Source organism: Oncorhynchus kisutch, unplaced genomic scaffold (assembly GCF_002021735.2).
Source record: "Oncorhynchus kisutch isolate 150728-3 unplaced genomic scaffold, Okis_V2 Okis06b-Okis10b_hom, whole genome shotgun sequence".
NCBI lineage: Eukaryota > Metazoa > Chordata > Actinopteri > Salmoniformes > Salmonidae > Oncorhynchus > Oncorhynchus kisutch.
Window position 1 is genome coordinate 10,405,820 of NW_022261983.1, and position 26,339 is coordinate 10,432,158.

Here is a 26,339-nt window from a genome sequence, read left to right on the forward strand (position 1 = left end):
TGCATCACTGAAGCGGTTCAGATTGAGCTATAGAAATGTGAAGGTCATTTCCCATTGAGCCAAATTATTCAGCATTTACCATGAATGTAGTCTCCACTAAAGCGGGAACATTGCCTTTAAAATGTCAATCACGCCGTAATGCTGAACTTCCTCCATATGCATTGACTCTAATTTGAAGGGGTGGTCATATATATAGTGTATGTGGGTAGCTGGGGGTTGTTAATAGTTGCTACTACACAGCAGAATGCTGTCGTGAATTCGGACAGCATACTGACAGGGACTCAACCCCAGTTCTCTTCACATTCAGTGACAACATTTTTAGCTGTCTACCACAGCATATTGAAGTTGAGATTAAACCTTTTTAATATCCTTTTTTAAGGGACCAAAGGTAATTGGACAATTGGCTGTTCCATGGCCAGGTGTGTGTTATTCCCTCATTAGTTAATTTACAAGTAAGCAGATAAAAGGTCTAGAGTTGATTTGAAGTGTGGAATCTGCATTTGGTATATGTTGCTGTTAACCCTCAATATGAAGTCCAAGGAGCTGTCACTGCCAGTGAAGCAAGACATCATTAGGCTGAACAAACCCATCAGCGAGATAGCAAAACCATTAGGTTTAAACAAATCAACTATTTGGTACATTCTTAAAAAGAAAGAACACACTGGTGAGCTCAGGTACACCAAAAGGCCCAGGAAAGACCATGGAAAATACCAGCAACAGTGTGTGAAAACCTTGTGAAGACTTACAGAAAACGTTTGCCCTCTGTCATTGCCAACAAAGGGTATATAACAAAGTATTGAGATAAACTTTTGTTATTGACCAAATACTTATTTTCCACCATAATTTGCAAATAAATTCATTAAAAATCCTACAATGTGATTTTCTGGATTTTTTTTTCTAATTTTGTCTGTCATAGTTGAAGTGTACCTATGATGAAAGTTACAGGCCTCTCTCATCTTTTAAGTGGGAGAACTTGCACAATTGGTGGCTGACTAAATACTTTTTTGCCCCACTGTAGGTGTGCCTTGTTAAAAGTTAATTTGTGGAATTTCTTTCCTTCTTAATGTGTTTGAGCCAATCAGTTGTGTTGTGACAAGGTAGGGGTGGTATACAGAAGATAGCCCCATTTGGTAAAAGGCCAAGTCCACATTATACCAAGAACAGCTCAAATAAGCAAAGAGAAACGATAGTCCATCATTACTTTAAAACATGAAGGTCAATCAATCTGGAAAGTTTCTTCAAGTGCTTTCGCAAAAACCATCAAGCCTTATGATGAAACTGGCTCTCATGAGGATCGCCACAGGAAAGGAAAACCCAGAGTTACCTTTGCTGCAGAGGATAAGTTCATTACAGTTACCAGCCTCAGAAATTGCTGCCCAAATACATGCTTCACAGAGTTCAAGTAACAGGATACCAATAATAAGAAGGATACCAATAATAAGAAGAGACTTGCTTGGGCCAAGAAACACGAGCAATGGACATTAGACCGGTGGAAATCTGTCCTTTGGTCTGATGAGTCCAAATTTGAGATTTTTGGTTCCAACCGCCATGCCTTTGTGAGACGCAGAGTAGGTGAACGGGTGATCTCTGCATGTGTAGTTCCCAATGTGAAGCATAGAGGAGGAGGTGTGATGGTCTGGGGTGCTTTGCTGGTGACACTGTCAGTGATTTTATTTCAGAATTAAAGGCACACTTAACCAGCATGGCTGCCATAGCATTCTGCAGAGATACGCCACCCCATCTGGTTTGCGCTTAGTGGGACTGTCATTTGTTTTTCAACAAGACAATGACCCAACACACCAGGCTGTGTAATGGCTATTTGACCAATAAGGAGAGTGATGGAGTGCTGCATCAGATGACCTGGCCTCCACAATCACCCGACCTCAACCCAATTGAGATGGTTTGGGATAAGTTGGACCACAGAGGGAAGGAAAAGCAGCCAACAAGTGCTCAGCATATGTGGGAACTCCTTCAAGACTGTTGGAAAAGCATTCCAGGTGAAGCTGGTTGAGAGAATGCCAAGAGTGTGCAAAGCTGTCATCAAGGTGGCTACTTTGAAGAATATAAAATATCAAATCTATTTTGATTTGTTTAACACTTGTTTTGGTTACTACATGATTCCATATGTGTTATTTCATAGTTGATGTCTTCACTATTATTCTACAATGTAGAACTGAGTGACTTTGTGACTGTCTCTACTGCAAAGGAAAGTGGATGTTGTAAATATAAAGATGTACATTCTTCATGTTATAAATGTAGTTATAGATTTGTGTAGATTACTTACAGTTGAAGTCATATGTTTACATATACCTTAGCCAAATACATTTAAACTCAGTTTTTCACAATTCCTGACATCTAATCCTAGTAAAAATCCATGTCTTAGGTCAGTTAGGATCACCACTTTATTTTAAGAATGCGAAATGTCAGAATAATAGAGAGAATGATTTATTTATTTCATCACATTCCCAGTGGGTCAGAAGTTACCTTTAATTTGTTTTACTTGGGTCAAATGTTTCGGATAGCCTTCCACAAGCTTCCCACAATAAGTTGGGTGAATTTTGACCCATTCCTCCTGACAGAGCTGGTGTAACTGAGTCAGGTTTGTAGGCCTCCTTGCTCGCACACGCTTTTTCCGTTCTGCGCCATTTTTGCAAATGTATTATTATTTATACTCACATATAACTACATATAGGCCTAACTGTGTACACTTTAAACAGTAACAAAGCGGTCACGCTGCCACTGTTATGGAAATAAGATTAGGAATGGGGCTGGATAAATCTAACCACTATCAAATTAATAGACAAGAGTTATGGATGAAAGACCTGACCAACCATGATATTGTTTACAATGACATGGTTAACAAACAGAAATAAAACCAGCTTAAATTTGGGGTTATGATTATGTAGGACAGTTGAATTAAGTTATATTCTTCAAGAGTCATTGAGTAAATATCATTAATAAAAATGTCCAAAAATGGATGTACCATTTGCAGATTGCCCCTTTAAGGTGTTCTCTGCTGCTCCAACTAAAATTGATTTGATGTGGAACAAAATAAATGTCGCTACAATACCATATTTTAATAGTTTCTAAATGCTATATGAAGAAACTAGGTCGGGTGACTATTGCTCCCCTAACCTGAATCTATACAAAGTCACCAAACAATGAAGTAGATCTGAAAACAGGCAGACTGTTTTACTATTAAATACATTGTATTACACAAGAGGACAATGACAGTCTGGCCTTTTCACAGAAAGACAACTCTGAACATCTCATTGTGGGTCTTCTGGTTGGTCAGTAAAGCAGAGAGACATGCAGTCTGAGCAGCTCCTTACTGCAGTGTGTGTGTGGGTGTGTCAGTCAGTCAGTTCTAGTGGCACATGGAGTTATTGCCCCCCATGATAAAATCAGAGGGGGGACTATGGACCTGTCTCCCTCCATTCATCACACGCGATATCTCAGTCACCACTGGCCTGATTTTGACAAAACTTTGGTGAATGATGGGTCTTGTCATAGAGATCCGGTACGTACACAAATACACTGATTGGCCCAAGGGGAGGCGCTATATTAATCAACTGAAATTCTAAACTTTGAAGAAGCATATCTCCTGAGTCCTGTTCAGTTTGAATAGTTGGGAAACATTTTACTTGACACCCAGCGTCACAACACATTATGACACGGTCATAACCAAGTCATAATATGTCATAACAGCTGATATAACGTGTCATAAACTTTTATAATATGGTCATAACGCTGTGTCCCTTTCCATAGTGTAGTTCAGTACCTGGAAAATGTTTTGTCATTTAGAAAATATATATATTTTATTATCCTTTATTTAACTAGGCAAGTCAGTTAATTAATACAATGACGGCCTACAGTGGGTTAACTGTGAACAGTGGGTTAACTGCCTTGTTTAGGGTTGCAGAAAGACACATTTTTACCTTGCAGCTCAGGGATTCAATCCAGCACCCATTTGGTTCCTGGCCTAACACTCTAACCACTAGACTACCTGCAGTAAAGGAGTAATGTAAAATTTGAATTTTAGCCTAGATATGCCTCCCTGAACTTTCCCTACAAAAACAGATGTAATTTTTCATGGGAAAAATTGTTTTGCTTTAGTGTGCTCATACTGAACACATCACAGCCAGGGATGTTTGGCTATGCAGGACCATAAACAAAGAAAGAGAAACACTGGTTAGCAGAATGTTTCTTTTGAAAGCAAGTTTGTGGGTTATGCCCTCTGAAAGCATGTTTAATCCTGATGGCAGGCAGTGACTTGAGTCTTTGTGCTGACACGTTTTGGAATAAATACGTCGTGGGTGTGGTCCTACAGTAATGCTACGTGACCCGTTTGGAAAGCACCTGCCCCCGCCCCTCGACGGTATGAAAACAATAACTGAGAAGTTGGACGTTGAAAGGTTATTGCTGAACCTGATTGCGGGGGGTTTCGCCGGAAATACTACCTAGAAACGTTAAAACATGAGAAGGGAATCAATTGGGGAAACCAGGGCCCTGTTTCAGAAAGCGGGTTTACTGAAAACTCAATGTTAGTTGACTCAGAGTTCAAGGAAACTCGGTTTTCGGTTTCCCAAAGCCAGTTCAATTTAACTCTTGATTCAGTTATTATGGCAACATACTCCGTGAAGCTAACCTGCTCGCTGGCACTTTCTCCTCCCCTTTAGCTTGAGGCCTGCAATCTGAAGGAGGTGTCAGACATGGCGTGTCCTTTTCTTGAAGAGCCAGTTGATTTTGAAGCACAAATACTCCGCAGAAATCTCTGTCGGGAGAGGGTGATCAGGCCATGCTTGGATGTTTAATCATTCCCTGATGATTATATTTCAGCATTTCCATTTTTCTGCACAATCGATCAATCATCTGAACAATATTCTCAGCCCTCATATCGTTCATATGACACATAGTTGACATGTTCTCAGTTCGGAAAAATGTCTTTGTTTTGCACTTTGTTGTTTTTTTGCCAACGGGAGTTTTCTATATCGGTGGCAGTGAGAATATTTCAATGCAACCTTCTGTCGGGCTGCCAGAAATGTGACTCTAGCACTGAAACGTTTACTATACACTTTTGTGGTGTTCCCAAGTCACAGACCATCAAATAAGAATTCCACAAAATTGCAGGTATCAGTCTAAGCAATTATTTATTTATTTCGTATGAAGCTTTGAGACTTGAAGCACTACTCCGTTAGTTTGATATATTTTAGGGTTTCCGGGTGTGATTGGCTGCATAGATGCCACTCATATTCCTATCACAGATCCTTCAGTAAATGAAGGAGATTATGTCTGTGCAAGATTTTTTGTGAGTGTACACTGAGTGCTAGATTTGCCGTTGTGAGTTTATATATATATATATATATATAGCTATATCCTACTTTAATCAATATTTTGTTTCCTCCTATTGCAACTGAAAATGTAAACTGTATCCTCGTATTCTCATAGGAGAGTTCTATGGTTACCTGCTCAGTGACAGAGGGTACCCCTGCCAGCCCTATTTGCTGACCCCTGATCCTGAACCCGGCCTGCAGCAACGTTATAACTTGGCTCACTCAACAGTCATTTACTATATCACGAATCTAATCTATTCCTAGCTGTTATGTGAATTAAGACTGATGACAATTATAAAGTAACCATAGAAAAAACAGTTAAACATTTTTATAAGTGCGCGCACTCCATGTTGTATATTAATATCCTGCTCTAAACAGGATCAAGACAGACAGACCAGTCTCACCTGCACCTAGTGGTGTCTCCGTGAAGAGTGACCAGTCAATGGGACTTCCTATTCTCTTTAGGAAAGCAGAACTTTCCACTGAGCAAAGGTGAGATCTGAGACTATTCTTTCAAATCTGCAGTCATGGGAAATATTGGAATGCAAAAGTAAAAAAATGTGAAGTGTGTGAAAAAATTTATATTTTGGAAACACATCCTGATTTAAACACTTAAATAGGATCAAGACAGACAGACCAGTCTCACCTGCACCTAGTGGTATCTCCATGAATGGTGTGTGTGTGTGCATTTCCATTGCATAGTTCAATAATTGGGAAATGTTTTGTAATGTGAAATGGGGAAGTAGCCTAGATATGACTTCCTGAACAGATGTTCAGTTTCTGTTGCAAATTGTTTATTTTGAAAGCAAGTTTGAGGTGGTTATGCCCTCTAAAAGCAGTTTTAAATCCTGATGGCTGGTAGTGACTTGAATCTTTGTGCTGACAGATGTTTGGAATAAATAAATACGTCATGGATGTTGTCCTATAGCAGAAGGGCAACGCGAACAGTCTGGGAAGCACTTGTAATACTGTTGCAGCCCCAAAATAACAGAAAACATCAAGTTGTATTACTCTAAAGAACTTATGAGTCTTCAGATCTGCTGGCGATCAAGGAAATATGACATCATCTGATGTCTCCTTTCTGCTTGTTTGCTCCTTTGAGATGACAGTTTCATTGGAGAGGTTCATGGAACCAGTGATCTGTCCAATGAGCACTAGATGTTTTTCATCTGAAAAATAAGACAAATAACCATATATAATTATTAACATTCAGTCATCGTCAATCTATTCTAGCCAATACATTTAAGTAATATTAACACACTTTCAATAACACACCCACATACTACACACAACCTGCACTTATTGAAATGCATGCATGAACCCCCCCCCCCCCACACACACACACACACACCGCAAACACACACAAAAAGTACACACACACACACACACTTTTGTTGGTATTGTAAATGGGTCATGTTTGACATAACTTTATAGATGGCCATTTCATGCATTTATGGAACCTGTCTTTAGGACAAATAGGACAAAGATAAGCACCCACCACACACAGGTCCCATAAGTTGCCGCAAATATTTCATGGGCTACACATTCCCCACTTCTCTCTCTCGTGCCCACGCACACACAATCAATTACGGAACGCTGTTTGGGTTTTACGTGTCAAAAAAGATACACGTCAAATAACACTATTTGACATGTCAAAAGTTATACTGTTACACTAGCAAGGTCCCAGCAAGGCTGTCGAGCAAATAATGCTTTATTACCAACGCGGCATTGTAAACACATCGTTCGTGGCCGGTGTTTGCTTGTTTGCATACTTTTTTGTACAGCTTTGACAATGCTACTGATAGTAGTAGTGGCGCTTGGCTTGCACGTGCAAATTCATCACACACAACATTCTATAATAGAACTGTGTTATTTGACGCATCAAATTAAAAGCTTATTTAACGCGTCAAATAGTGTTATTTGACGTGTATTTTAGACACGCAAATATCCAAACGGCCTTCCATTATCAATCAATTACACACACACACACAGGTCCCATAAGTTACTAGCCACATAGAGTAGTTAGCTACACATCCTCCACTTATCTCCCTCTAATGCCACTCACTCACTCACTCACTCACACACACTTGGCTTTAATAAACTAGCCAGCTAGTCAGTATACTTGTGCCTCATCACACAGACACTGACAGATAACGTTAGACAGACACAGAAACACACAGCCAACAAAAATGGAATAATAATTGAATGACAAGCACTTACAGTACCATTGGTGAGTTAATTCATCTTGTCACGTCTCATCTCCTTGGGGGTAAAAAGCAAATAGCAGGGCTACCCTTCGTTGGACTTGCAAGTGCACCTGAACATGCAAGCATTTTCAATTTGTTGCACAGCATCACTGACATATTTCACCTCGACTGACTGAAGCACAGTAATTGACGGGTGGTCTTCATCGGTTGCCTCCCAAGGCGGGGCTCGGTCTCGACATTGGTGAGCTCGTCTGAGTCGCTGATGATGGCGGCGCTCCGGCTCAGGTAAAAAAGTAGTAGCCAATAAATTGACGCCACTGATCGACTGAACCAGCTCAACATCATTACTATTTAAACATCTAGCGATTTCACTCTCCCTGGAATCCATCGATACAGCTAAGATAACTATCTACAAGCTAATGTGTAGTCAGTACTGACAGTCACTTTGTTGATGGGTTTTGAAAAGCGAGTTTTTTTCTGTGGATGATACAGTAACTTTTACACATTTGGGCAAACAGGAAAATCATTCGATTGAATAGCCTGTTGTAGATTGATTCAAATATATTGTAACAACCCTGGGTTTATAAGCGCGGATATCCACTCTGCCGCTTGAGCATGCTTTTGCGGCACAGTCGATAGCGCGCTGGACTTCGGCTGGGTCGAGGGTTCGAGACCTGCTCCCTGCCTATTTCATTACAATATATAGCTAGCTAGCTAGTTTGTAATTCATTTATTATTTCGGAATAGGAGAAGGTTGCAAAAAATCTAAATGTTCAAAAAGACAATGTGTATATATGCAAATTGCCCATTGCAACTGTTCTGATTGGTGTTTATATATTGGAGAGTTGAGACCAAATCACGGACGCTGGACAGAGTGGATTTCAGTTGTAACAAAAGACAGTTTTAATGAGTCAAAGATATCTTGTCCCGCAGTTTTATGTGCACGGATCTAGTTCATATAACTCGGCAAGGAGTCAGGTGAAAAAGAGACCTTATACAAAGGTTACATTCATTTTTATACATAGAATAAAGTAGGTGGAGTCTTGTCGTTTTGGTCTTCTGACTGGTCACAAAGGGTTGGAGGCGGGCCTTGCTCTAGCCAGAGCGGGCCCCATTGGTGCATAGCAGAGTCTTGTTCACTGAGCTCCCTGACCAGTAGAGGGGGTGAGATGTGTGTTTATACAAGGAGACATTTGTGTATCAGGAAATCTGACACAGGAGAGCAGAGGGGGTCAGTTTTATGGCTGTACGTGTTCTTGCGATGGAATATCTTTGTTTCCTGGGGTCGGGAGACAACAAAACTGAGGGGATAGTGTTAGGGGGGTAGTTTTATTGCTGGCTGTGTGAGCTAGTTCCTGTTTTAACAGGGGTAGGTAAGATGACTTGAGTCAGGCGGTTTGGCTTGGCGCTGTATAATATATGAGCTATGTGTATGAATGTTTACATATATATACATATATGACACAACTTCCAACTGATTTTTCCAGACAGAGCGAGTCACATACAGGGGAGGCGTATGCAAGCAGATATGGAAATGTGGATAGGGTGGAATACATTTTATATTAAAACCTGCAAAATAGCAAATGTAAACTAGGGATAAAATGCACTACCCTCCCCTGTACCCAATGAAAAACCACACAACACTCCCCAAAGTATTTTTTTGGGGGGGGGGGATTACCCTCACCTATTTCGATCTGTCCCCTTTTAGCCTGCCCCTGATCAGAATTTGCAACAAGCGGACGGAAGAGCAATATCCGTAGTCGTATGGAAGAAGCCAGAGTTGGAATGTGAAGCTGGTTATCTTTAGAAAACACTGAGTAGATTTAGCTTGCTTCGTTGGATTCCCCTCAGGTGAAACTTAATCTCCTTATTTAACAGGTTCTGAATGTAGTTAGCTGTGTCTGGAAAAATGTATGGTATTTGCAGTAGACAAAATACACGTATGCAAGGAAGTACACACAACAGGCGCTGGATGTAGTTGTCTGTGTCTGGAAAATGTATGCTATTTTCAGGAGACAAAAGACAGGTAGGCAACTTCTCCGAATTGCTTAAAAGAACATGCACCAGTAACAAAATAGGCTAGCCTACTGTTAATCCATGTGTTTACAGATATACCTAACCTGAAGTTAAAACGCCATAAAGTACAGCTGCTAGGGCTGTGGCGATACCAGTATCGCAAATGGAAACGCAAAGCAGACCAACCACTTTGGTCCTTTAAAAACCTACTGTATGTGAAATAGTGTGTGCTAATGTTTTGTCACATCTACACTGAAGAGATAAAGTACAGCTGCTAGGGCTGTGGCGACACCAGTATCGCAAATGGAAACGCAAAGCAGACCAACCACTTTGGTCCTTTAAAAACCTACTGTATGTGAAATAGTGTGTGCTAATGTTTTGTCACATCTACTGAAGAGATAAAGTACAGCTGCTAGGGCTGTGGCGACACCAGTTTCGCAAATGGAAACGCAAAGCAGACCAACAACTTTGATCCTTTAAAAGCCTACTGTATGTGAAATAGTGTGTGCTAATGTTTTGTCACATCTACTGAAGAGATAAATTACAGCTGCTAGAGCTGTGGCGACACCAGTATCGCAAATGGAAACGCAAAGCAGACCAACAACTTTGATCCTTGGCTGCGTTCCAAAAACGTAAAAATGTAAAATACACACCATCTCCTCTCAGCCCTTAAATTAAGTGGACACTTCTGATTATGTATCATGATGTATGATCAGTTGACACTTGCAGGGAAATGTGTCACTTATGCACTACAGTCATTTCATATCTTGTCTAGAAGTCAATGCATCCGCAGACGTCGAATGCTAGCCATCCGACGATATCAAGTTAATCGAAAATTACAATGTATAAGTGTGATGTCAGGGAAAGTTGTATGCGCTAGCTAACGTTTCCAAAAGCGAAACAAACAAAAGCATCAGTCATTTTACGATACTTGTTTGTGCCGTCATGTGCATTATTAGCACAATTGAATTTATTTACATGTGTTTTTACTTTTGTATGTTCACTTCTCCATATTGATGTTGGTTATACGTTTTGGCTGACTTTTCTTAGGGGGATGTACAATCATCGCCAATAGAATTATGGGGCGTTTCAGGCCCCGGAGTGAACATAATTGTACACTCGCAAATTCAATCACAAACAAGGTGCTGAGGGGCTTACGTTGCTAACTTCAGCGGGGATTCCCCCAAGGGCATAAGGCGAGGGTAAGTGGAGGAGGGTGTGTCTTTATAGGTTTGAAACGCAGCCTTTGTCTACACCTATTCAGCATCGTTCACACCCTCTTAAACCGTAGCCCCACCTATCTCTTTAAGGATCCACATATGAGGCAATGTGCTAAAAGGAATGAGTAAGAAGGTGTAATAAACAACCAAATATTTCAAGACTAAAAGTGGTGAAAGTAGTAGTAAAAATACACTTTATCTCGTCCTTGTCCTATATCCTAATCTGACTTTGGTGCAGGTCATGTTATTCTTCACATTACAGTCTCTAGTAAAAAACACACTATAAAATCAAATCAACGTTTTATTTGTCACATGCGCAGGATACAGAAGGTGTAAACGGTACAGTGAAAAATGGTTACTTGCATGCTAGCAAAATAAAAAAAATACAAAATGTTCAGATACAAATATTGTATAAATATTTGCTAATTATTAGATGACGTTTACCCAGACACACTTGTCTAAATTGATGGGTCATGTGAAAGATATTCTATAACCACCCCCCAGCCACATCTAGCTAAGTGGATGGGTCACTATTGTCTAGACATGTACACATGTCCATATAAATCAAATCACATGTTATTTGTCACATAGACGTGGTTAGCAGATGGTTAGCAGATGGTTAGCAGATGGTTAGCAGATGTTAATGCGAGTGTAGCGAAATGCTTATGCTTCTAGTTCCGACAATGCAGTAATATCTAACGTGGCAGACCAATCCGAACTCATCTCCCGGCATGTCCAGCCTATCCATTATCTCAGCTAAACATGGCTAGAGGGAAGGTTGCTCACTTTTTCTGTGGCTTAACCAACTAGGCTCGTAATTTAACAATTATATTTACAGATGACATACACATTTATTATTAAGGCACATGAAAGGTTACATGTTCCAGAAGGCATTTCTGCCAAAATAAGAAATACATTTAAAAAAGATGTTCAAATGCCTCTCCTGTGAAGTAGTGACGTGCAATATACTCCTAGCTTCTTGAAACGAGTTGAATTGGTTGAATTTCTAATGGAAGAATGGTGTCGCACCCTTCCAATTAGAGTTACAGACTGCTTACATAAATGTGCCATGACACATCACAAGAGATTGAATTACTCCCTTGCTGAAAACGCATTTCTGTCTTGATATTCCTTAGGCATTTCTGAAGTAGCCTATCTGCATGTCAAACAGGAATGATTGGGTAGGCAAAGTTTCTCCTTCTATGATCCGAATGTTAGGGAAGTAACAAAACTATATTTTTTGTAGGGGATTTATTCCTGTAGTATAGGCAATGAAATAGGCAATGCAACACTAAAATAAACAAACATTTCCAAGAATAGAGAATGTAATGGTTCTAGATTCTTATTGTTATTAGCACTTAAGTAGGCTGATTTGTTAGGCTACTCGTTTATAAGAATAAGAATTATTATTATTCGGGACACCGCAGCAAACTTGTGGGGGGCGATTTCTGTTGTTGAAATCATTACTAAGAGATAAAGACAGTGACCATTCCTTTAGTCAGTCTAAAGTGATGATGTGTGCATGTTTTTCTGTATTTTTAAGTATGGAAGGTGTAGGCTATACATGACTATTAACATTATTATAATTATTATTAGGCCTGTTAGCAGCAGTAATAGCAGTATTAAGATGCCCTTCACAAAACTTGTGGCAAAATAGTTTTTTGTTTGGTATGGCTGATATTAGCTATATAAGCCATAATATTTGGGCTAGTTACAGTTGAAAAAATAGTGGCTTGTCCATAGTGAAGGCAAAGGAAACTACAGTTTGGCAAGTATCCATTCAGCTTGGGGGATTTTAACATTCAATTTAACCACTTCTCTGCTGTGTGTCAAATAAAGTGCTTTGTGTGTTCACAGATCAGCACATCCTGATCAGAGGTCTGCCATGGATTCCCGCGAGGAGAGGCACATTGTAGGACCCCTTGTACACAGTTCATTTGAAATGCAAATCTGACTCAACGGGTGTTGTCATCATCAACCAACATTGTTCATTCTCCTCCAGTGCTACCAACAGTATTTTTTTCTCCAGAAGTCACAGAATTTTCAGAGCGGATCAGAATCCCACTTGTGATTGGTAGATTATTTTTGTCTTCTAACGTTGCTTTATTAAACTTGGAACATACTCCATGAGTTAATGCTCAAGAGGAGAAAATGAAGCACCTCTCGACAGATGCTAAGTGTAACTGCCACTACTGGTAATAATCCCTGGTTTTCAGTGATCACAACTCTAACCAAATCAACCCAATCAACCACACACACTTATAGCACATAAAGTAAGCATTTTGTCCTTATGACAGACTTTTAAGTCACAGGCAAAGTTTTGTTGCTCTCGGAAGAAAAACCTAAATTTGTCAGTTAAGTTTTTTGTTACATTGAATGTTATTGGTAACTATCCACAACTCTAGGATCTCAACGTTAAAATAGGGACCTTTCTTTTCCATTTCCTGGTTTCAGTTTTGGTGTTTTTCTTCCGACAGCAAGGAGGATGCAAGCTGGGTTGCACCTTTGCACTACTAGCAAAACTTAATTATGTACCAACAGTGAATTACAGGCATAAAGTACATAAGGCTACAAAGCACCAAGACTTTATTTTGCACAACCCCCTATCAGCGAAGATCAGCTTCAACTGTCTAAGAAGTTGTATTTCTGTTAAGTTTGAAATTAATGTTCTATTGCACTACAAGTGTTGCAAATAGTGCTGTGTGGGGTACACTGTGCCAAAATGAGTCTCTCTGGGGAGTATGAAGAGGGAAGCACTCCCTCTAGTATCTGTGAAGAGACTGAAGAAGAAGCCACTGCTTCTAGAATGAGTCTCTCTGGGGAGAATGAGGAGGCTGGCCCTCCCTCTAGTATCTGTGAAGAGACTGAAGAGGAAGCCACTGCTTCTAGAATGAGTTTCTCAGGGACTGAGGGAGCGATGTCCCCTAAAAGGAGTTTTCCTGCTGAACAGGACACTGACAGGGAGCTTAAGAGGTAAGATCATCAAATAGGTACGTGTGAAGGAGCTAATATTTTGTCAAAACTCTTGTACGAACCAGTATTGGTTGCGAAGAATGGATCATATGAATTTATTTGTACATAATGTTTCCGCCATCGTGACCGAAAAGAGGTTCTGGACATCAGAACAGCAATCACTAACCTCAATTTTGATGAAGACTTTTACTTCAATGAGTCTTTAGTGCAAGACATGCATACTGATCACCAGGGACTAGACCCTAATCACCGACACTTGGAAGAGAAAAATATGTCACTATAGGGGCCGCTGTGCGGGAACCCTTATGAAACTACGTTGGCAAGTGGATAGACCGCCTCTACCATCCATTCTATTGGCTTACGTGCTATCTTTGGAGAATACAGTTCCTTCGGGAAAGTATTCAGACCCCTAGACTTTTTTCACATTTTGTTTTATTCCAACCTTATTCTAAAATGGATCAAATTTGTTAAAATCCTCAGCAATCTACACACAATACCCCATAATGATAAAGCAAATTTTATGGCAAATTTTTTAACAAAAAAACAGAAATACCTAATTTACATAAGTATTCAGACCCTTTGCTATGAGACTCGAAATTGAACTGAGGTGCATCCTGTTTCCATTGATCACCCTCGATGTTTCTACAACTTGATTGGAGTCCATCTGTGGTAAATTTAAATTGATTGGACATGATTTGGAAAGGCACACACCTGTTTATATAAGTTCCCACAGATGACAGTGCATGTCAGAGCAAAAACCAAGCCATAAGGTTGATGGAATTGTCCGTAGAGCTCCGAGACAGGATTGTGTCGAGGCACAGATCTGGGGAAGGGTACCAAAACATTTCTCCAGCATTGAAGGTCCCCAAGAACACAGTGGCCTCCATCATTCTTAAATGGAAGAAGTTTGGAACCACCAAGACTCTTCCTAGAGCTGGTTGAATGGTCAAACTGAGCAATCGGGGGGAAAGTGACCAAGGAAGGTGACCAAGAACCCCGATGGTCACTCTGAAAGAGCTCTAGAGTTCCTCTGTGGAGATGGGAGAACTTTCCAGAAGGACAACCATCTCTGCAGCACTCCACCAATCAAGCCTTTATGGTAGAGTGGCCAGCCGGAAGCCACTCCTCAGTAAAATGTACATGGCAGCCGCTACGAGTTTGTCAAAAGGCACCTGAAGTCCCTCAGACCGTGAGAAACAAGATTCTCTGGTCTGATGAAACCAAGATTGAACTCCAGACTCTTGCTGGGCCACTCAAGGACATTCAGAAACTTGTGCCGAAGACACTCCGTTGTCTTGGCTGTGTGCTTAGGGTCGTTGTCATGTTGTAAGGTGAATCTTCTCCCCATTCTGAGGTCCTGAGCGCTCTGGAACAGGTTTTCATTGAGGATCTCGCTGTACTTTGCTCCGTTCATATTTCCCTCAATCCTGACTAGTTTCCCAGTCCCTGGCGCTGAAAAACATCCCCACAGCATGATGCTGCCACCACCATGCTTCCCCATAGGGAGGGTGCCAGGTTTCCTCCAGACTTGATGCTTGGCTTTCAGGCCGAAGAGATCGATCTTGGTTTCATCAGACCAGAGAATCTTGTTTCTCACGGTCTGAGAGTCTTTAGGTGCCATTTTGGAATAAGGCTGTAAGGTCATAAAATGTGGAAAAAGTCGAGGGATCTGAATACTTTTTCAAATGCACTGTATTACCTCAACTACCTCGTACCCCTTGTGCACATTGACTCGATACCGGTACTCCTTGTACATAGCCTCGTTATTGTTATTTTATTGTAAACTCTGCGTTGTTGGGGAAAGGCTCATAATTTAAGCATTTCATGGTAAAGTCTACACCTGTTGTATTCGGCGCATGTGACATACAATTTTATTTTGTCATTATTTAATTCAAAACAGATATTTCATTCAAAACAGACATTTTGTTGGAGACAAATGTACTAGATCACCAACCTATACCTAGCTGTATGTGCATTGACTGGTGACAAATAAGTAACCAACCATAGAAAATAAAAAATCTAAAATGTGTGCAAACTCACCTATGTTGGATATTCAAATCCTGCCTTAAACAGGTTCATGACAGACAGACCAGTCTCGCCTGCACCTAGTGGTGTCTCCATGAAGAGTGACAAGTCAATGGGACTTCCTATTCTCTTCAGTGATGGAGAATTATTCACTGGGAAAAGGTGAACTGAGACATAACATGGTGTTTGATGATGGTTTTTCCTTTTATTTACCATCTTCTGTATAGATGAAGACTGATGTTATTGCTCTGTGCTTATTTTACCCAGCAGTATCTCTGAGGAGAATGACCAGTCAACGGATCACCAACCCAGAGTCCCTACTGATGACAGAGTGTGAGTTATAACAGTTTGCACAGCATCCTACCTATTTTCAATACATTTTATTCACCAGTCATGTGTCTGACATCTGGTACCTTTTTACTCTGTGAATTTCCAGATAATAGGCTCCAATTCATCATTTAGGAACCCTAATTTTGCTTGTCATTAGATACCTTGTCTACAGGACAACATCATTCAGTCTGACATACTAGAAATGTGAATAAAATTGCATGATTACTAAACTCAGCAAAATAAGAAACGTCCCTTTTTCAGGACCCTGTCTTTCAAAGATAATTCTTAAAAATCCAAATAACTTCACAGATATTCATTGTAAAGGGTTTAAACACTATTTCCCATGCTTGTTCAATGAATAAACAAGTAATGAACATGCACCCGTGGAACGGTCATTAAGACATTAACAGCTTACAGAAGGTAGGAAATGAAGGTCACAGTTACGAAAACATAGGACGCTAAGGCCTTTCTACTGACTCTGAAAAACACCAAAAGAAAGATGCCCAGGGTCTCTGCTATCTGCGTGAACGTGCCTTAGGCATGTTGCAAGGAGGCATGAGGACTGCAGATGTGACCGGGGCAATAAATGGCAATGTCCGTACTGTGAAACGCCTAAGACAGCGCTACAGGGAGACAGGACGGACAGCTGATCGTCCTCGCAGTGGCAGACCACTTGTAACAACACCTGCACAGGATCGATACATCCGAACATCACACCTGCGGGACAGGTACAGGATGGCAACAATAACTGCCCGAGTTACACCAGGAACGCACAATCCCTCCATAAGTGCTCAGATTGTCTGCAATAGGCTGAGAGAGGCTGGACTGAGCGCTTGTAGGCCTGTTGTAAGGCAGGTCCTCACCAAACATCACCGACAACATCGTCGCCTATGGGCACAAACCCACCGTCGCTGGACCAGACAGAACTGGCAAAAAGTGCTCTTCATTGACGAGTCGCTGTTTTGTCTAATCAGGGGTGATGGTCAGATTCGCGTTTATCGTCGAAGGAATGAGCGTTACACCGAGGCCTGTACTCTGGAGCGGGATCGATTTGGAGGTGGAGGGTCCATCATGGTCTGGGGCGGTGTGTCACAGCATCATTGGACTGAGCTTGTTGTCATTTCAGGCAATCTCAACACTGTGCGTTACAGGGAAGACATCCTCCTCCTCCCTTCCTGCAAGCTCATCCTGACATGACCCTCTAGCGTGACAATGCCACCAGCTATACTGCTCGTTCTGTGTGTGATTTCCTGCAAGACAGGAATGTCAGTGTTCTGCCATGGTCAGCGAAGAGCCCGGATCTCAATCCCATTGAGCACGTCTGGGACCTGTTGGATCGGAGGGTGAGGACTAGGGCCATTCCCCCCCAGAAATGTCCATGAACTTGCAGGTGCCTTGGTGGGATAGTGCGGTAACATCTTACAGCAAGAACTGGCAAATCTGGTGCATTCCATGAGGAGGAGATGCCCTGCAGTACTTAATGCAGCTGGTGGCCACACCAGATACTGCCTGTTACTTTTGATTTTTGACCCCCCCTTTGTTCAGGGACACATTATTCCATTGCTGTTAGTCACATGTCTGTGGAACTTGTTCAGTTTATGTTTCAATTGTTGAATCTTGTTATGTTCATACACATATTTACACATGTTAAATTAGCTGAAAGTAAGAAAATTAACGCAGTTGACAGTGAGAGGACAGTTCATAATAGTGAGACCCATGGTACCCAAGGTTTAGTGTAGCTATCAGGAGATGCAGATAGCGTTGTCTCCCAGTAAAATGCACCAAATGTTGTCCTATAATCTTCACTTAGCCTACCAAACTATAGAATGTCAAACTCTGTACTGTTTCATCATTGATCACATCCAGATTAGAGTTTAGTTATATTATAAATGTTTACCCAAATCAATTGAATTAAATTCAACAAGGAACATGTATCTTTCTTTTCCACCTATAGGTACCCAACAGAAGTCCAGGAGAAAATTAAACCCTACTTGAAGAATAGGATATATTCTTTATTTGAGGGCATTGAAGATCAAGGAAAAACGACACCTCTTAACGACATCTACACAGAGCTCTACATCACACAAGGTGGAATTGGAGAGGTCAATAATCAGAATGAGGTGAGACAGATTGAGACAGCATGCAGTTGTCAAGTAGAACACGAGACATCAATCCAACTCAATGACATCTTCAAACCCTTACCTGGACAAGACAAGCCTATCAGAACAGTGCTGACAAGGGGAGTTGCTGGCATTGGAAAAACAGTGTCTGTGCTGAAGTTCATGTTGGACTGGACTGAAGGAAAAGCAAATCAAGACATCCAGATCATCTTCCCACTTCCTTTTCGGGATCTGAACTTGATGAGAGATACAAATCTAAGTCTGATGGAACTACTACATCACTCCTTTATAGAAACAAATGAATCAGAAATATCAGAAAATATTGTGTTTGTTTTTGATGGTCTGGATGAATGTCGCCTTCCTCTAGACTTCCAGAATAATAAGATCTGCTGTGATGTCACAGAGTCAACTTCAGTGGATGTGTTGCTGACAAACCTCATCAAAGGGAATCTGCTTCCCTCTGCTCACATTTGGATAACATCCCGACCTGCAGCAGCCAATCAGATCCCTCCTGAGTGTGTTGACCAGGTGACAGAGGTACGAGGGTTCAGTGACCCACAGAAGGAGGAGTACTTCAGGAAGAGAATCGGTGAGGAGGACCTGGCCAGCAGAATCATCTCACACATAAAGACGTCAAGGAGCCTCCACATCATGTGCTACATTCCAGTGTTCTGTTGGATTTCAGCCACTGTCCTAGAGAGACTATTGGTTGAAGCAGAGAGTCGAGAGATCCCCAAGAATCTGACTCAAATGTACACTCACCTCATGATCTTCCTGTCAAAACTGAGGACTCAGAAATATCCTGTAGAGCATGCCAACGATTCTCACTGGGATAAAGAGATGATTCAGGCACTGGGAAAATTGGCTTTTCAACAGCTAGAAAAAGGCCATCTGATATTCTATGAGGAAGACCTGAGAGAGTGTGGCATTGACATCAAGGATGCGTCTGTGTACTCTGGAGTGTGCACTCAGATCTTCAGAGAAGAGTCTGGGCTTAACCAGATGAAGGTGTACTGCTTTGTACATCTGAGTATCCAGGAGTTTCTGGCTGCACTATATGTGTTCCTCATGTTCACTAACGACAACAACAATCTGATGACTAAAGAGAAATCCCTCCGCAACAAAAACAGTCTATATGAAGATGCAGTGGACAAGGCCTTGCAGTTTGAAAATGGCCATCTGGACCTTTTCCTCCGCTTCCTTCTAGGCCTTTCACTGCAGTCCAATCAGCATCTCCTACAAGGCCTACTGACACCAACAGGAAGCAGCTCACAGAACAACAAGGAAACAGTCAAGTACATCAAGGAGAAGATCAGGAAGAACCTCCCCCTGGAGAGGTGTATCAATCTGTTCCACTGTCTGAATGAACTGAATGATCATTCTCTAGTGGAGGAGATCCAAAGCTACCTGAGATCAGGAAGTCTCTCAAAATCTAAACTCTCATCTGGACAGTGGTCAGCTCTGGTCTTCATGTTGCTGACCTCCGAGAAGCTGGATGTGTTTGACCTGAAGAAATACATCAGATCAGATGCGGCTCTTCTCAAACTTCTCCCAGTTGTCAGATCCTCTAGAACAGCCCTGTAAGTGCTTAGTCAAATTGATTTCCAAATAGCATGCTAATGTAACATAATAATGAACATCAGTTTGAATGACTAGTTAGGCTGACAATTCAGTTCCAAACGGGGCATTTATTTGTGGGCACCTGGGTATCTTAAGATGCAGCTATGTTTTCCACAGGCTGAACGAATGTAAACTCACCAAGAAAAGCTTTGAGGCACTGGCTTCTGTTCTCAAATCAAACTCATGCTGTCTGAGAGTGCTGGACATGAGTGGCAATAAACTCCAGGATTCAGGAGTGAAGCTGCTCTCTGCTGGACTGGAGGATCCACACTGTAAACTGGAGACATTGAAGTGAGTGACTTTGTATTGAAGGAATTTTATTCCTCTGTTTTAATTCCCAATTAAAATGAATCACTCCTTTATTTTATAGGAATGGACAGAGCCAGGTCTTAAAGTCAAATAGCAGCCTTTATTCAAGAGAGTACTCCCGCAATACAGGTTACCACAGGTTATAAACTGAAAATGACGTCATTAGTTCCAATTCCACCCCGCGCCATCTCCGTTCCAGTACAAAGGCTGTATCTCGAGCCTTCCCACATCCGTCTCCCTACCAATTTAATATAATTTACGAGTCAAGGTTTTCTCGTGTAGATAAGCATTCTAGCCAGTCTGATTCATTTGTACCAAGGAACAGATAGTCATTGTTCTAAACTCTTGACCACATTCACACATTATATTCGGTACTGGGATCAGATAAGAAAATTCATACATATACAGTAACATTTAGTATTTTGATTAGTACATCCTGATTGAAATGTATACATAATTAGTCATTATAGATAAAAAAAATCCCTTAACACTTTGTGACTGTCTCCACTGTGAAGTGGATGTTGGAGATATGAAGATGTACATTCTTCATGTTGTAAATGTAGTTATAGATTTGTGTGGATTTCTAAACCGCATTATCTCTCCAGGTTGAATGATTGCAACCTAACTGAGAAATCCTGTGAGGTGCTGGCTTTAACTCTCAGATCAAACACCTCAAGTTTGAGAGAGCTAGACCTGGGAGGAAATGAACTCCAGGATTCAGGAGTGAGATTCATCTGTGCTGGACTTGAGAATCCACAATGTAAATTGGAGACACTGAGGTAAGGCTAACCCTCACAGAGTTTAACTTACATTTCACTTGGTCCTGGATTTAATCCAAGGCAGTGCACTGGACACCTGACAGTGTGACTTTCAAAGCCCATTCATGTTCGATCGACATGCGCTACATTTAGAGTGAATGCGATTTCCACAAACATTGGGATAATGTTGTCAGCATTGTCGGCTGTCCAGTCTTTGGTCAAAACGTGGATTAAATTCCAACCTTGTTTTCTGATGCCATAATTGGGACTTGGTCTCTGATGTCATAATTGGGACTTGGTCTCTGATGCCATAATTGAGACTTGGTCTCTGATGTCATAATCAATGACAATTTGTCAGTTTTTATCATTAATTGTATCATCTTTAGATGCTAAACTGACATTTTCTGTAATATTTTATACTGTGTAACTCTTCTGCCTCACTTTCCACAGGCTGGCAGGCTGCAGCATCACAGAGGAAGGCTGTGCTTCTCTTGCTTCAGCTCTGAGGTCAAACCCCTCCCACCTGAAGGAGCTGGACCTGAGTGGCAATACTCCAGGAGTCTCTGGAGTAAAGCTGCTCTCTTCTGTACAAGAGGATCCCCTCTATACTGGAGACACTGGGGTGAGTTTTTTTAAGATCGCAGTTTTATGAACACAGTAATATAGTGAACAATTAGCCATTGTAGACATCCAGACACCCGGATCATATTCATTTGTGCAAACTGTAGCGAAACATTTTGCAACACATGCTAGTTTCTTATTGGATAAGTTCAGGTAGTTCCTGCCCGTTTTGTTCTGTGTTCTTCTCTTTGATGTCTAGTGAATACGACCCCTATATGTCTATGCTGCTGTATGAGGACTTAGATCCACTTCCCTTCTTTCCTTCCCAGGTTAAATGATTGACAGCTCACAGATTCAGTGAAGGAATGGCCTCAACTCAAAATCCTTGGTTGTGGTAGTGCGCTGCAGTTAAATGCTTCAGGGACAGTTACAAAATAAATTTCAAAGTGCGTGAATGTAAATATTCAATGCTTCGAATCAACAATGATAGCTCCTTTTTAATCGCTCAATCAATCAGAGAGCCCTGGTGAAGTGGTGCCAGGAAAATACCTCTCCCTCAACAAATGCATCACTGGGAACACACTGCCTGCCCTCCAGGACAACTACAGCACCCAGTGTCACATGTTCTCAACAACCTTATTGTCTTCCTAGTAACTCTGTTGTACATCTTACCCTGACTGATAGCTTTATTTCAGTGTATTTGATGTCTGGATTGTCATGTGTGTTGTACTAATTGCTTGGATTTTTATTGTAGCAACTTGGGTTTTTGAAAAGCATGTTACAAATATATATATATATTTTATTATAGTAATGTAGAATTATTCAAATTGTATGTAACCCTGTTTTAATCTTTGATATACTGTATATTCAAAATGAATAATACAAATGAATAATAGTCCAATTAATTTAATATAAGTAGTATTTAATTTTAACAGTAAAATGAATAATAGTAGTTAGTTATTCCTATTGCCGGGTATGACTTGGGGCGCTATTCAATCTGTATAACTGAAGCGGTACAGATTGCACTATAGAAATGTAAAGTTAATTTCCAACTGAGCTGACATATTCAGCATTTACCCCCCAAAAATAATATTTGAATAGTTTATGTCCTTACAAGTAACTCTGCTGTACGTCTTACCTATCTTTTTATTTCAGTGTATTATAGGCCTCTGTAGTTTTTCTACTATTGAATACTACTTGCTTGGATGTATTTTTATTGTAGCACCTTGGGGTTTAAAACAAGTAGCATTTCTTACATTCTATGTGACCCTGTGTGTTAATCTATGGTAACCTGTATTTCATGTTCCTTAAATATATGAAGTAAAACTGTCCTATTGCCGTGTGACATTGTGTCAATCTGTGATTAGTTGAATGACTTGGTTTCCACAGCTATGAATGTTCATACTCACATATAACTACATATAGGCCTAACTGTGTGAACTCAATGTCTTTAAAGGGGGCAATCGGCGGCTTAAACTATAACAAAGTCACGCTGCTACTGTTTTAGTGAAGATTTTTAGGGATGGGGCTGGAGAAATGTAACCAGTATCAAACTCATATTCAGAGTTATGGATGCAATACCTGATATTAAAATGTAACCATGTTTGAGGCAATACAGTGTTTGTTTACAATTACATTGTTAACAAACAGAAGTAAAACCAGCTTATATTTTGGGTTATGATTATGTATGACAGTTGAATTAATCTCATGAGTCATTTAAATTATATTCTTGAAGAATACTGTTGTCCCCCAGGGCTCTGTACTAGGTCCTCTCTTGTTCTCTCTGTACACCAAGTCAACTGATTCTGTTATATTCTGTTTATGCTCACATGGTGTATATTACCACTGCTATATGGTATACTGTATATACCATTTATTCTAGTGGCACATTGACTTATTGTCCCCCACAATGAAATCAGGAGGGGGGACTATGGAGCTGTCTCCGTTTGTATATTAGTCATTAATTATATCTCAGACACCACTGACCCAATTTGTTTACGAAACTTGGGTGAATGATGTGTCTTGCCATAGCGATCCGACATTTACAAAATTAACCTTCATTTTTGTAATTTAGCAGACGCTCTTATCCAGAGTGACGTACAGTAGTGAGTGTGTACATTTTCTTGGTACTGGTCCTCCATGGGAATGGTGCCCACAACCCTGGTGTTGCAAGCACCATACTCTCTACTAACTGGCCAACTGAGCTACACGGCACTAGGTTACTTAAATTAAGGGAGAATTGATGATGGCACTTATAAAATTAGTTGAACATTGTGTGTGTGTACAGCTGTGTGCATTTCAAAAACGCAGTTCAGTTGCTGGAAAATGTTTAGTAACGTGAAATGGGAAAGTAGCCAAGATATGCCTACGTCATGAACAGATGTCACTTTTTCGTTGCAAAATGTTTTGTTTTAGTGTGCCTATACTGAACACATCCCAGCCATGGACTCGATCTTTGGCTATGCAGGAATTTAAACAAAGAAAGACAAGTACTGATTTGTAGAATGTGTATTGTGAAAGCAAGTTTGCGCGGCAGGTATGTCCTTTGAAAGCAGTTTTATTCCTGATGGCTGGCAGTGAATTGAGTCTTTGTGCTGGCAGATGTTTGTAATAAATACGTTATGCGTGTTATCTGATAGCAGTTGGACCCGTCTTGAACGGTTGAAAAACAACTGAAAGACTCTTGTTGAACCTGAACGCGGGTTTTTCCCCCAGAAAAGGACACTAGAAAACGAAGAAAATAATAATAAAGGGTCAATTGGGGACACCAGGTGGATGTGCCACAACAAAGAAACTCCACCGCCTTGTACAGTATGCGGGCTAGTTGTCTGGAAAATGATTTGCAGGAGACAAAAGACAGGTAGGCAACTGTTCTGAATGACGTAAAAGAACATGCACCACTAGGAAAATAGGCTAGCCTACTTTTAATCCATGTGTTTACAGATATATGTGTAGTTAAAAACCTATAAAGTACAGCTAACTGCTAGGGCTGTGATGACACTGCAGGGATGGAACACAAATCGCAGAAAATAGATGTGGTGCCAGCTGCAGCAGCCTGGTCTCATAGAATAGACGTAACATAATACATGTAAATCTGGGACACTGAAATTAGTATGTGTTACATTTGGTATGGTTACATAAGACACATGATAACTTAAGGCAAAAACAGAAGTAGGGTGGATGGTTTGGTGTATAACGCGAAGGTCTAGCAGCCCAACAGATGTGAGTTGGTTGGGTGTATAATGCGAATGTCTAGCAACACAAAGGATGCGAGTTCAAATCTCATCACGGACAACTTTAGCTAATTGGTAAATATTTTTGTCTGTAATAAAGCCTTTTTGTTGGGAAAAACTCATTGTGATTGACTGGGCCTGGCTCCCCAGTGGGTGGGCCTGTGCCCTCCCAGGCCCACCCATGCCTGTGCTCCTGCCCATGTGAAATCCATAAATTAGGGCCTAATGAATTTATTTCAATTGGCTCAGCAAAACCTTTGAAATTGTTGCATAAAAAATTCTGTTCAGTATAACATGTTAGCTAACCCTTCCCCTAACCTGAACCCTTTAACCTAACTCCAAAGCTTAACCTTAACCCTAACCCCTAGCCTAGCTAATTATATGCCAGTTAGTTAATGGTAGCCACTTGGCTAGAATTCGTAACATATCATACATTTTGCAAATTGGTAACATATTGTACATTTTCCAGATTCGTAACATATTATACAAAATTGGTGATGGACATTCTTAAAATAATACCGTACGCAACATAACATATCACACTAAATGGTCTATTAGAGGTCGACCGATTATGATTTTTCAACGCCGATACCGATTATTGGAGAACCAAAAAAAGCCGATACCAATTAATCGGCCGATTTATTTTATTTTTTTCAATTTGTAGTAATGACAATTACAACAATACTGAATGAACACTTATTTGAACATAATATAATACATCAATAAAAATCAATATAGCCTCAAATAAATAATGAAACATGTTCAATTTGGTTTAAATAATGCAAAAAGTGTTGGAGAAGTAAAAGTGCAATATGTGCTATGTAAAAACAAATAACGTTTGAGTTCCTTGCTCAGAACATAAGAACATATAAAAGTTGGTGGTTCCTTTTAACATGAGACTTCAATATTCCAAGGTAAGAGGTTTTAGGTTGTAGTTAATATAGTATTTATAGGACTATTTCTCTCTATACCATTTGTATTTCATATACCTTTGACTATTGGATGTTCTTATAGGCACTATAGTATTGCCAGTGTAACAGTATAGTTTCCGTCCCTCTCCTCGCACCTACCTGGGCTCGAACCAGGAACACATCGACAATGACCACACTCAAAGCAGCGTTACCCATCGCTCCAAAAAAGCCCTGGCCCTTGCAGAGCAAGGGGAATAACTGCTCCAAGTCTCAGAGTGAGTGACGTTTGAAACGTTATTACCACACACCCAGCTAACTAGCTTGCCATTTCACATCGGTTATACCAGCCATTAGGCTGATAGGCTTGAAGTCATAAACAGCGCTGTGCTTGCGAAGAGCTGCTGGCAAAACACACAAAGGTGCTGTTTGAATGAATGCTTACGAGCCTGTTGCTGCCTACCATCGCTCAGTCAGACTGCTCTATCAAGTCAGACTTAATTATAACATAATAACACACAGAAATATGAGCCTTTGGTCATTAATATGGTCGAATCCAGAAACTATAATTTCGAAAACAAAATGTTTATTATTTCAGTGAAATACGGAACCGTTCGGTATTTTATCTAATGGGTGGCATCCCTAAGTCGAAATATCCTTGTTACAACCTTCAATGTTATATCATAATTACGTAAAATTCTGGCAAATTAGTTCGCAATGAGCCGG

General features: G+C 40.6%; 1 protein-coding gene and 1 long non-coding RNA gene across 5 annotated transcripts in view; one reads left to right on the forward strand and one right to left on the reverse strand.

Annotated features, from left to right (window-relative positions):
• Positions 1 to 5,133: 5,133 nt before the first annotated feature.
• On the reverse strand, positions 5,134 to 7,969 carry LOC116359911 (uncharacterized). The gene is made up of 2 exons (XR_004206811.1): positions 7,554 to 7,969; positions 5,134 to 6,502 (listed from the first exon to the last, which is right to left on the reverse strand). It is a non-coding gene; the product is annotated as an uncharacterized LOC116359911 (long non-coding RNA).
• Positions 7,970 to 9,259: 1,290 nt separating this feature from the next.
• The window catches only part of LOC109876890 (uncharacterized), a 38,031-nt gene continuing 20,951 nt past the window's right edge, over positions 9,260 to 26,339 (forward strand). For all 4 annotated transcript variants that reach the window (XR_004206806.1, XR_004206807.1, XM_031813897.1 and 1 more), the window contains exons 1-7: positions 9,260 to 9,391; positions 12,634 to 13,749; positions 15,823 to 15,936; positions 16,042 to 16,107; positions 18,059 to 19,804; positions 19,962 to 20,135; positions 20,759 to 20,932. Coding sequence is in view for 2 of the 4 variants with exons in the window: in XM_031813897.1 (XP_031669757.1) it covers positions 13,499 to 13,749; positions 15,823 to 15,936; positions 16,042 to 16,107; positions 18,059 to 19,804; positions 19,962 to 20,135; positions 20,759 to 20,932 (2,525 nt within the window). In the remaining 2 variants the exon portion in view is untranslated. The remainder of the gene's footprint in view (positions 9,392 to 12,633; positions 13,750 to 15,822; positions 15,937 to 16,041; positions 16,108 to 18,058; positions 19,805 to 19,961; positions 20,136 to 20,758; positions 20,933 to 26,339) is intronic.